The sequence below is a fragment of the Chaetura pelagica genome, unplaced genomic scaffold (genome assembly GCF_000747805.2).
Source record: "Chaetura pelagica isolate M959 unplaced genomic scaffold, ChaPel_1.0 scaffold314, whole genome shotgun sequence".
NCBI classification, from domain to species: domain Eukaryota; kingdom Metazoa; phylum Chordata; class Aves; order Apodiformes; family Apodidae; genus Chaetura; species Chaetura pelagica.
The window spans coordinates 2,805,505-2,818,496 of record NW_009953218.1 but is presented as its reverse complement, the minus strand read 5'-3'; the positions used below and the strand labels follow the sequence as shown (position 1 = coordinate 2,818,496).

The 12,992-nt window shown below is 43.3% G+C and overlaps 1 protein-coding gene across 1 annotated transcript in view; it reads left to right on the top strand.

Annotated features, from left to right (window-relative positions):
* The window catches only part of TBC1D30 (TBC1 domain family, member 30), a 50,554-nt gene extending 44,752 nt beyond the window's left edge, over nt 1-5,802 (top strand). Inside the window, exons 10-14 of the mRNA XM_009997771.1 lie at nt 997-1,109; nt 1,274-1,413; nt 3,192-3,398; nt 3,605-3,661; nt 5,021-5,802. Coding sequence (XP_009996073.1) covers nt 997-1,109; nt 1,274-1,413; nt 3,192-3,398; nt 3,605-3,661; nt 5,021-5,802 — 1,299 coding nt within the window. The remainder of the gene's footprint in view (nt 1-996; nt 1,110-1,273; nt 1,414-3,191; nt 3,399-3,604; nt 3,662-5,020) is intronic.
* The last annotated feature ends 7,190 nt before the right edge of the window (nt 5,803-12,992 follow it).

The following is a 12,992-nucleotide window of genomic DNA, read 5'->3' as shown; positions in this document are numbered from 1 at the left end:
AATGAATCATGTCTCAGTTATTTGAAAGTCTTCAATAGCTGTAAGTTTAAAAGAGCAGAGAAAAATAAGACAACTAAACTAGGTAGGAATAGACTAGCAGTGATGTTGCAATGCATACGATGTATATTTAAGTCAGGTGGGCTGGTGACACACCTTCTGTTGTTATAAAATGATTTAAAGCAAAAATAATGCTGAAAGCAAGTGCATTTGCAACTGTTTATCATCGTTAACTCTGAGTATTGGAAGTAGATAAAATATATTTGATTTTTTATGGCCTTGTTCTAAGTTCTAGGGACTACGTGTTGAGTTCAGGGAGTTGCAGACAGGTTTGTTTGTTCGCCATAGAACAAATGTCTTTAATAAAGCGTAGTCTACCCAGCAAAAAATCAAACCAAACCAAATAAACAACACAGAAGACCCCCAGGTCCCCAAAATAACTACCAAAACCAGAAACTGAGAGGAGAAAAGTTAGCTGGATTGTGTTGAGTCCTCCAGATGAAGTAATGAATCTGTTAAGAGTCCACATCAAGTGAGGTTCTGCTCTTTCATCTCTATGCTAGTGTCAGGACTTTGTGGAATGCAGGAGCAGAAACACAGGTCTTCTGAAGGATCCCCAAAATCTCAGTGATGCATTCATGTAAGTGAAATAATAATTGAAGGAGGAGAATTTCTGGTGTGCTGGCAAGGAGAGGATTGGCAATTACTAGTAAATAAGTAGAGGACTTTGTAAGAACCCTGAGTCTTATGTTACTGGTTCAGTTTTTATTTTTTTTCCCTCTGAACCATGTGTTTTTCTAGTGAGTCAGTCTTAATTTTTCTTACAGGAAATACTGAGTGAATAATAAAACTAGACCTTTTCAGTTTCCTTACAGCACAAGAGAATGTGCAGCCTTTAATCCTGCAAGACTGTGAAAGTCTTATCAGTGGAGAAATCTTTTGTGGAATTGTTAATGAACATGACTGTTTTTAAAGCTGCATTTTTTTTTTTCCCCATAGACTGTTTATACCATGGCTCAGTTTCCTTTCCCACAACTGGCAGAATTAAGGGAGAAATACACATACAACATTACTCCTTTCCCTGCAGCTGTAAAATCAACTTCATTTTCAGGGTAAGTTTGAAATGCACTGCTTAGGGCATATAGGGTTATTGCTTACACTACACAAGTAGACAAAAAGCAGGTGGCTTTGTGTGCTCCTGAAGAAGATGAAGATGTTTGATAAAGGCTTTATTTAATAATGTCTCTTCTATTTTTCTTATATTCTCAATTGACAGAAGGCTTGGCAGAATCAGAGATAGTGATGAGGAGAATGACCTAGATGATGAAGACTCAATTGCCAACGCAATTGGCTGTCTTGGACCATTAAGTGGGTTTTTGGCACCAGAGCTCCAAAAATACCAAAAACAGATGAAAGGTAAAAGTGCTTTTTTTTCATTTTGGAAAGTGTAGTTAAATCTGCATGACCTTGCAGAAATCATCTGTAGCTTCTGGAGGAAGAAGCTGCAGGAGGACTTGGACAGACTGGATCAATGGGCCGAGGCCAATGGCATGAAATTCAACAAGACCAAGTGCAGGGTCCTCCACTTTGGCCACAATAACCTCAGGCAACACTTCAGGCTGGAGGAAGAGTGGCTGGAGAGTGGCCCAGCAGAGAGGGACCTGGAACTACTGGCTGACAACCGGTTGAACATGAGCCAGCAGTGTGCCCAGGTGGCTTGGAAAGCCAATGACATCCTGGTTTGTATCAGGAACTGTGTGGCCAGCAGGAGTAGGGATGTAATTCTCCCCCTGTACACAACACTGGTGAGGCCTCACCTCATGTACTGTGTCCAGTTCTGGGCCCCTCACTTCAAGAAGGATATTGAGGTGCTGGAGTAGGTCCAGAGGCTGGTGAAGGGACTAGAGGGAAAGTCTTACAGGGACCATTACCTCCTGTCCTATCACTACACTGAAACCTCTCAGCAGTGAGTGAATTCTGCAGGTCATTTCACTGCCCTATTGGCCAAATGTTTCAGACTGTCATATATTTGGGGTGTATTTTTATAAATTTGGGTATAGTTTAGGGTGTTCTGACAAAACATCAGACAAAACTATTTTTCAAATCCCTCCACATGGAAATAAGTTTTATGACAGAATTGTATGTTCATCTGTGCCAGCTCTACAAGCAGCACAAAATTCTGATCCATACAAGAGAGGCAGATAATTTGGTAACTTTTAGCAGTCTTTATGTACTGGATCAACAGTGATTTCATGATACCCAAAGAGAGGTTGTAGTTATTATCCCCAGCCTACCCCTACCTTACCCCTAAAAAAAACTCAGCCTGATGTAGTAGTTGCTGTTGTCCAATTATTCATCATCATTCTTGTAGCTTTGTTTTGCTGAGACCCATAAGCTGCGATTTTCCTCTTGATTGCTGTGGTGTTTTGCTTTTCCCTTCCTGACAACTGTCTCTTCTACCTGCTGCTTCAAGCTAGCACTTAGTCAGAACATGAAACTGCTGTTGCAAACTAAGACAAAGACAAACAAACATCCCTGGAAAAAGATTTACCCCCTTGACCCTGCAGTGTCAGTTTGGTGATGCATCAGAAACAGCTGTGAAAATAAATTGCACTGCTGCTGTTGCTCTGCAGCTGCTGGTCAGAGGTGCTCTGAAGGTGTCTGATCCTCAGCTGCTCAGTGCCTGTCCCTTTGGTTGCTACCAGCAGCTTTCTCCCTGTGGTGCTCTGTTTCTTGATGCTTCTTGCTGGTATCACTAAGTTGGTTGTTCAGTCTCTTGCCGGCTTGAGTGTCATGTATTTTGTAACTTGCATTATTAACATCCTCTTCCATCAATTGAGTGTCTTTAATAACAAGTTTATGAATTACTTTAGTGATGGCTTGATGTACTGCTGGGTAAATTGAGGGACTCTGCTTATAGCTTTGCATTGCTATGTCAATTTATTTTTTAACTCTTTAAACTCCCCTCAAACCCTTGTTATTCTTAAGCAGTAGTTCTAGAAATGCAATACTTCTTACTATAAACAGAGCAGATTTGTTAATGCAGCTTTATTATCAATATTATAATATTTTTTGAATTAAAGGCTACAGGTAAATAAGACAATAGGAATCATACATAGATTTCCGTCATAGATAATGAGCAGAACTCTTGAGCATGCCAATTTACTACTCCACTTAATTTCCACTCTGTGCAGATCAGAATGAAGAACAAAGTCTGGGTTCCAGTAACATTGCAGAACTGAGTCCAGGAGCAATAGACTCTTGCCGAAGCGAGTATCATGCTGCTTTTAACAGCATGATGATGGAGCGTATGACCACTGATATTAATGCGCTGAAAAAGCAATATTCCAGGATAAAGAAGAAGCAGCAACAGCAGGTTCACCATGTATATATCAGAGCAGGTAACCTACCAAAACATGCTTCGTTTACTGATAGATTACAGGCTAACTTCATCATAGGAGACAAGGCAAACAAAGTTACTTTACATTTAACCAAGCAGACAAAACATGAGAGCGATGGAGTATATAACAGATTGGCAGTAAAGTGGGTTCCACTTCCTACAGGAAGATTGTGAATGAGAAGGTGATGTTTTTTCTTCTTTTGTCAGGATCTGAAGATGACGACCCTGGTATTTTTTTAGGTCCCAGGGATCAGCTGAACAATGGTATTTAAAAGTGTCTTTGCTATCTGGGTGCATTTTATTGACCTCTCTGATTAAGAACTTTAAATCTTTGGCATTCTTGGAATTGACTAACTGATGCACTGGAAAAAGTGAAATAAGGAGATGAGTACAGTTCAGATCAAGTGGCAGGTAGTTTCCTATCTGGTCCATATTATCCTAACTCCTCTGAGTTCCTCTGGGCATGGCCAAGTACACAGCTGAAGAGCTGGCTTAGAGATTCCACTGTGGCTGACAGCTTACCTAGCCATAATGACCCTGCTGTGAGGAGGGAGCAGGACATCAGGCTGTTATTCAGCAATCCCTGTGGGGGCCTGTTGTTCCCCAGCTGTCAAATGGAACCAGGCGGGGGGTCGCATGGATAGCGCAGCTGAAGGTTTGAGTGGGTGTGCAGGCTGCACACAGCCCACCCCAGACATTCCTCCCCACTGAGCTGTCATCTTTCTAAGTCAGCATTGAACCAAGCAGATGGGTCACTGTTGAGAGCTTTTGTTCCTGTTCTAGATGGTCTAAACTTGTCCCAGCAGGAGCATTTGATCTGAAAGGTCTTTTCCAACCTAAATGGTTCTAGGATTCTGTGATTTGAATACATTGAGATTTAACTTTTCATTAGCATAATTAGTAAGGAAAAAAATCTTTAAAATATTGGCAAAGTATTTCCTTTGAACAAAGACTGTAGCCATCAGAAACAGTGCAAACAGTAAAATGTTGATTCCCAAGGATTGCCAACTCCCACCTCCAGACACAAGCCTTTCTAATCTTACTAATCATGATGCTGGGCTGGTTTTGTTGTTTAATCAGTGTGTCATCTAATTACCTAATTCTGAGTCTACTCCTCTGGTTTAGTAAGAGGACCCTGTAGAAAGGATTTCGTGCAATTTATCCATTAAAAATATTTTGGTTGTTCTCCAGTCACACAAGCCTCGTGCAGAGGCTTGTTTGATGGACCTGACATAGGGACTGAATTGCCTCTTACAGTTGGAAGAGAAGTAAAACAGAGGTAAGATCAGAAGTCAATATTAAACTATTAGTTACAGTGCAATTCAAAAAATCAAGGAGCTATTTTAATTATTTATTTTCATGATGTTCCTGGCTCAGGACCTACCCATAGATAAGGAGTAGAGGCGGAGGACAGGAAATCTTTATTATAGAAGTTAACAACTTTGTGTTCAACTTCCTGAAGTAAGAGACATTCAGTGAATTTTCTTATTTTTTTTAAATAGAAGTCGGTTCTACAAATCTTTTGGTACTTCAAGAGGAATAAAATTTGGTGGTGGATCCTTAGAACATTGCTTTATTTTGATCTTTAACAGTATTATGTTTCTTTTAAACACTTTATTTCAGACAAAGGACCAGTTACCAGCCTCCTCCCTTCTCAGGTAAACCATTCCCCAGTGATAAACCACCTCCTTTTAGGAAAGAAGATGAAATTGAACAACAGGTCTCTCAAAAATGCTGTTATTCATATCCCAAGTCATGCCACAGGGAAGATGTCTCCCATTCCCCAAGAAGATCTTAAAACAAAACTCAACTCTCCATGGCGCACTCACATACGAGTTCATCGAAAGAACATTGCGAGGGCCAAAGGCCAGCTGGGCTATGGGGATACCATAGGACTGATAGATGAGCAGAGTGAGAGCTATAAAACAAATAGTCCTGGTGCAAAGGAGGAGACTTCCAAACATTCTGACTTTGGAGAAAGAGAAGGAGGTGGTTTGGATGACAGGACTACTCGCAAAACTGATGGGCAGTCGTCTGAGCCAGTCTCTACAGACAGCAGTACAAACATGTCAGTGGTTCAGCTAAAACTGGAAGCACTGGAACTCACTTCAGATAACAAAACTGATGCTGAGTCAACATCCCATCAGTCCGGCCAGCAATGTTTGTCAGAGTCCTCCAGTTTGTCCAGTGACAGTGGAAACCCAGCTAAATCTCCCCAGCCTGGGAACCTGAAGCCGCAAGTCTTCAATCCTTTCCCCAGTGTCAAGCCTCTTCGGAAGTCAGCTACAGCCAGGAATTTAGGGCTGTATGGCCCCACTGAAAGAACACCAACTGTTCACTTCCCACAGATGAGCAGAAGTTTCAGTAAGTCTGCCAGTGGCAACAGTGGGACCAGGAAACGATGATGGACTACCTGGCACTTTCTAACAGCAACAAAAAATGTGTTACTGCTGCAAGAAGCTGATCCACACACGTAGTCAAGATATTTGCTTTAGTATCCAATTCTGCACAGAAAAGGGATCAGGGTGGTATTCCACAGAGCAAGCTCAGTTTCCCGAAACACAAGTGCTACTTTTATACGTAAAAACATGAGAAGGAACTTGTTCTCTAGCATTATTTTATCCTCATACACACAATTGGTCGACTTATCCCTCGCTTCCATTTGAAGTAGCAATGCTCAGGAACTTCACTGTGCACGCTCAGAGATTGGGGGGCTTGTTGTTAGTAGGGGTCCCTCTAGCCTATGGGTGTGAATTTTAGAATGCTAATAGCTCATTAATATATTAATACTGTTATTTCAATTACTCAGTGTGTTTTTCCCCAGCGCTCAAGGCTGTAATCAAGATAAGCTGTGGGGACTGCTCCTTTCCATCCCTTGCAGGTGTCCTGCAAGCCTGTCTCAAGGCTGGACTGGTGACTACTTGGAGAGAGTTTTTCTCTAATTGGAATCTAGTTTTGTCTAATTCTTACTGTTTCATTGCGATCTAGGCCCTGTCTTTATTCTGCACGTCCCTTATGTTCTTGTTACTGCTTTTTTTTTTTTTTTTTTTCCCAAATGTGTGTGTATGTGTGTCCCAAAGCATTTCTAATCTTTAAGTAATGGGGACAGATGTGGTTACCAGATGTATGACTGTGTGTTTTTTGAAGTTGTGTTCCCGTGTTGTTATGGGATAGATTAGTGAAGATGCACTCTGGCACCCTAACGTCGATCCTGATGGTTCTGTTGTAAAATAAACATTGATTTGCAGCGTGAAGCATACTGTTCCTTTAAATCTAATCCAGACATAAAATCACCAGCTGCCTTTAAACCCTCAGCCCCCCATGGCTGCCTCCTGTGTCTTTCAAAGCTTGAAGGACAAATTGTCTGATGCAGCAAAATCATAAAACACTTTTTTGACTGTTCGGCAGCTTCCCCATTAGGTGCCACCATCATGCTCTGTGAGGAGGTGCAGAAGCCAGGACTACCAGAAGCACAAGCAGCCCTAGCAGCCAAAAGGAGCACTTTGTCTCTGACATTGTAACTTACCTACTGGGCCATCTGGCTTCAGATGTTGTTGAGCAGAATTTTGTGTTTCTCTTCCCACAGCAGTCCTCTGCTGATACTGTTTTTAATATAGATGTCATCAGTAAGCATGAGAATAGCAGATATCAGTCCATCCACAGCACTGGTTTGCTCCTTTTCTGTTACATATGTACATATGTTTCTGTTAGTGCTGGAGAGTTGCAGCACTGCAAAATTAGCAATTAGGTACAACTATATGGGTAGTTGTATGAATATTATGGCACACCTTGAGTTCAGTGGGTATAAAAGCATGACTAGATGACAGAATTGTAATTAAATCATATTTGCCAGCTTAGTAGTAGGTAAAATATGTGAATGTTCCAAAGTAGTTTAGGGTTTGAAATCCTACAAATAGAGTTATTAGACACTTAGGGTGACACATGTCATTAAAAGCCAACATATCAGCCAGACCATGGGCTTCCATGGCTTGGTTCTGGTTTGGTGTGGAAGAGCAATGGCAAAGTGATAAGCTGAGCATTCCCTTCCACATCAAAAAGCAAAGCTGGCCAATACTGTAGGACAAACAATTTATTTATTTTCTGCATACATTAAAAAGGCAGGCAAGGAAACTAAATGTGAACAATTTGACTTCAGGGTTGCAAAATCAAGCAGTCATTTTTTAAAATAATAATTTTTAATATTACAGCTCTAGTGAATTGTATGTATTGACTGTGATTCATTATGTTATTGCTTCCACGTTTCCCATTACATGAAAACACCTTTATTTTAAACTGGAGTAAAAGCAGCAATGATGAATCAGCCCCATTGTATGTAAAATCTTGCTTCCTCTTTTATAATCCTTTGTTAAATTTGCAAAGAACACATAATTGTCTGTTTCTCAATGTATCCCATAACCTATGGGATGTGAGATAGTTTTACTGTATATCATAACTTATAAGCTGTACAATATACCCTGTTTATTGTTGTGGGGACAGTTTTATTTTGTTGTTGTTTTATACAAGTGTATGCATATAAAATCATATACAAGCGTGGATAATAGATATAAACCAGATGTAGATCAGGTCTTGCCCCTGCCTTATTTTCAGGTGAGAGTAGTATTGTCACTAGTGAATATTTATAGCGCTAAGTAAATTTAAAATAATGTAGAATTTTGTCGCACTGATTACAGATTGTATGAGAATTTTTTCTGCCTTGATTTAGAAGAAATGGACTCCTTGGAATTCTACTGTGAATCATTCTCCCCAGTTTTCCTTAGCTTCAGTGAATCACACAGCCTGGGCACTGAGCAGTAAATCCTGGAAAATAAAAGGACTGTCGTTCTGCAACAACTACTAAAATATCACAAGTATGTGCATGAATTTTCAACACATTAAGATGTGAATAAGCAAAGGGAAATTAGCCAGCTTTGCACAGATACTGGTCGGGGTAAAGAAATGCCAATAAAATACTGATTCTAGCAATTCAGACTGAATCAATAATTGTTGTGCGTTACCTGAGGAGTTTGTATTCTACTTGGGCCTTTCGGGTTGAGGTGAAGGAGCCATGGCAGCTCAGTGCATTAGGTTGATGCTATTTGCTGCAGGAAGTTGTCTTGAAGTACTGCTAGATCAGAAAATTGAATGTCATTCTGGCTGCTCAGTACCTCAAAGGATGTTCACTCTGGAAATCACAAAGGAAATCTGTGTTGGACACACAGGAAGAAGCAACTTCATGACTTGGTACTGAGGTGGAAGATTAGGTCCAGAGAACCAAAAAACTCCAAACAAATTTCCAGTTATTTTTCCTTAAAGAATCCCTTCAGCAAACAAGGTCTGCTGATGCAGCTGGGCTTGGAAGAGTGGCATTGCAGCACTGGGGACCTTGGGAAGCATAGTGGTGGGAGTCTCTGCTGCAAAAACCTCTGCATTTTGTTCTCCTTGAGGCCTCCTGATAATCATGTTCTTTTCCATGTAGTTAAATGACTTTTCTCATTTGTTGGGTTCTTTTTTAAACTCCATAAATCTTTTTTTTTCACAGAGTATTTTATCAGGATCAGATTGACTTTTATTTCTGAGAATGTTTCACCATCCTCAAATGAAAGCTTTCAAGAGGTGGGCATTTTATTTAGTTTTGAGGACACTTACAGTTGTGTAAGTGGAAACAGTTCTGAAACTATTCTGAGATTATTCAGATTGCCTACATTTTGAGGGTAAAAATGGTAGATGGTGGAAATAATTTTTCAGAATTGCAGGCAGTAAGCAGTTGTTTTCAGCCACAACTGCAGCTAGAGAAAGCATAATTTTGTATGCTTAACAAAAATAGTACCAGAATTCATTCAAAATAATGTAAGATGTTGCTACAAAGCAACAAAATTTAATGTCAAGGAAAAACAAAATGCAGTCCTTTACACTGTTATTTCCAATTCAGGTGAAAAAGTTCAACATTTGAAGAGAGACTTTTAATCTGTTTAGATCTCCACAACATCTTTATTAAACCATATTAAATTGTTCATGGAGAACTAAGGTGGGTGGTTTCATGGGTCTTCAGTTTTCCTTGAGCTTCTTGCCTCGCGTTACCCAGTGCCTGCAGGCAGCAGCCACACCTGACTGATGGGCAGGGAGCCAATGCCATCATCTGACCTGCTCCACTGAAGCATGAATAGACAAAAAAGTCATCCTAATGCATCCCTGTCCTTGTTTTGCTTCGTCTGCTTCAGTTTTGCTCACTCTTTGTTGGCACAAGATTTGTGCAAAGCGGGGTGACATCATGGAGCCCTACGAGTGGTTTGAGATGCGCAGTTGTCCCAGCTGAGCACCTTCAGCCCATGTGTCATCAGCCAGCAGAGACTGGGTGGTTGGTTTTTCAAGCACCCGGAAGCTGCTGTGTTTGGACACCTCTGCATTGGTCGCAGCATCTGTGGGAAGGTGTACTCCAGGTGGGATGTGTGTTGGAATGACAGATCCATATGCTGCAGGAAGTGTGTGTGTGAAGGGTATCTTCGTGCACATGCTTCTCCACTGAAAAGCCTTCAGGGCTTGCACAAGGTGACTTTGACTGACACAGGAATTTTAACAAGATTGAGGGCACAGAAGTGGTTTGCAGTGTAAGACCATGCTGGGCTGTAGGTGCTCAGGCCCAGCCTCCAGAGTGCTGTTTCAGATGTGCTCCATCCTACGAACAGCAGCTACTGCCTCACCGCACGCTTAAGAAGAACCACAAACATTTCCAAGTCTTTCTCTGATAAAACCATCTCAAACCACACTGGCTTCCCACAAATAAGCAGGCAGGTGTGGTGGCACAGGAGGTGGTGCATGGGATGGAGAGGTTGGGAAGAGGGAGGGAAGGAACAACCCATGCAGGCAAAAGGTGCAAGAAGTTTTGAGGGAAGGCAAACCCCTGGGTGCCTGGGCTTCCTTTTACATTGTTTATAAACAAGTCAAAGGATGGGATCAGCAACCTGCCACTCCTTGCCCATTCTTTGTGTGTTCCAAGTGCTCGTGGCCTTGCCCTGTGCTAGGGAGGAGCCACATCCTGAGATGTTGTTGCCCACCACCACTCAGTAGCCCGGCAGTTGCTCCGAGCCTGTCCTGGCAGGAGGGGGATGCCAGCAGAGATCCCTCCAGTGCCACTGACTGCAGCGGGACTCACAGGGAGCTGGAAAAGGGGGAGGGAGTGAATGTCCAAGTCCCAGCTGGGGTAGAACATGGGCTATCATTGCTGGTACATCTGACTGCTCCTGGCCTGTGCTCCAGGCCAGCTCTGCTGGGAGGGGTAGCTGTGATGACACTGCCCCAACACTAGGCTAGTGAGCATTGCAAAGTGGCAGGGATGGGGTCATTGCTGGACGAAAGTGGCCCTAGGTGAAGCTGGTGTGCTACCTGCAGCTCCCAGGGCAGACCTGGCTCACTGGCTCCCTGGCTTTGCAGGCCTGAGTGTGCTCAGGGCAGAGCTTGCACCGACTTGCAGGGGCTCTGGTGGATGTCTGCACTGCTCAACCCACAGCAGGGCTCGCGTAATCCTGTGTCTGGTTTGTCAGCAGCAGCCCTGCTGGTCTGAAAGAAAGGGCTGCTGCATGATGCGTTGCTTGCTCTCTCCTTCTCTCAAAGGCATGTACATTTTTTCATTATCATCTGCTGGTTTTCTGACAGTTTATAATTGCTGGTGAGACAGCGAAATTTTTTAGCAGCATCTCATATTTTGTCTTTCCTGGAGCAGGAGAGACAGAGGTGCTTTCTGCATCACAGCACTCAATGCATTCATTGACTGTGCCTTTTGAGGAGTTTTCAGGAAGATGAGGATAGTCATGTTGGTGTCCTTAGCCCAGCACCTTTTCTCTGACCACTAATGACTGGAAACACCTAAAAAAGGAGTCCTATTGCAACATGGTGCATCCAGAAGATAGTCTTCTGATTTTGTCTGGGTGCAGATCACATAGAAGAGCTGGAGGGCCAGGACAGTGACTCACAGTGAACCAGAACTTTGCTGGTCTGGGCAGCTGTACACACAGCTGGGACCACAAACAGTGGGTCAGTAGCAAAATTTCCTCCTTCACACAAAGAGAAGAATAATACTGGAGATGTGTCCGGGGATTAAAAGAATAATAAACACCAGAAAGAACATGAGCCTGAAACAGCAGCTGTTGCTGTGGTTCCTGCTGTGTGCCCGTTTGCCTCTATGGGTTCCACTTGCCATCTGAGCCATGGGGCTGTTCCTCCCCTCCAGGCTCATGGGCTTCACTTACCTTTCTGGGGAGATGCCACACGGCTGGCCTGGAGGGAGCCTGCATGGGGCAGGAGGTGGGAGTGGGCAGGAAAGCCTCACAGGGCCTAGGAGAGCCAGATGTGGCTGAGAATCTGGCTTCCAGGGCTGCACTTCACACAGCCCATCCAGTGATGAAGGATATGCAGAGCAGGTTTTCAGCCCTATTTGGACACATTCAGTTCTCTGCCCTGCTTCTTGCTGCCCATAAAGGCTCCTCTGCTGTGTGCACACACCTTGTTCTCCCTTCCTCACAGCTCCAGTGCCTTCTCCAAATGACACAACAGGATATGAACACCAGCCCAGAGTCTGGGGAAGAAACAATTGGTGCAGATAAACTGCAAGGACACCCATGTGAGGAAAGGGTTTGGCTCTCAAGAAGTAAGCAAGTTTATTCTTAGGAAAAGTGAGGTCTCCAGTGGCCATAAAGCATAGGTCACAGTAAAAATTTTGAAGGGCTCTACAGCTCACCTGCTCCCAGGCACGTGGGTTCAGGGAGAGGGGAGCTGAGCAAAGCCGTGCAAGGTGTCAACGTGTTCCAGGCACCAAAGGTGATGTCAGAAATCTTGTACTTGTTTCACAGCTGGGATTTCTAACTGCAGTTTTCCTTACTCTCCGAACGACGCACAGTTGCATTAGGCATCATACACTTTTGAACTCCAGATTACTGTGTATGATAACTTTTTATACTGTGTCCCCTGCTCTAATAAACTTTTCATCCAGTTGCAACAACACTGCTCGCTGCCTGCCCCCAGCACTCTCGGAGAAGATGCTTTTCTCCAGAGGGAACAGAAGGGCTATTGTCCACTTGGCAGAGCAACAGATGACTCAGTGTAGCTGGACACGTTCTCCATCCAGCACTGACTCACTGGTTTCCATCCCCACTGCAGTGTGTTTGTTCCACTCATGCCAAAGAGTTGCTTCTGCTGTTGTCATGTGAGAAGCAGCGTGTCCCACACTGCTGCTGGACCTCCAGACTGGTGTGATGGTCAGAGGGCTGGAAGGGGATTTTGCTGTTCCAGTTTGCAAGCCTCGATAACATCTTCTCTAGAAGTGCTAGAATATCTGACCGTGAAGATGCTGTTACTAACTGCCAGAGGTTAGACCAGGTTTGCAGGCATAACCAGCCCACCCTGTAGCCCCTGGTCTCGGTCTGCACCGTGTCTTTTTGTGTTCATATAAACTCAAGGTGATCTTCTAGGTGCGGACACTAGATGCCACTGGCGCTCCACACAAACACGAGTTTGCTGCAACCCAGCTGCAGCTCTTGGGAAAGGAAGTAGCTCAGAGTTTCCAGATTTTTTTCCCCAGGCGTGGAGCAGTTTCCAGGCGATC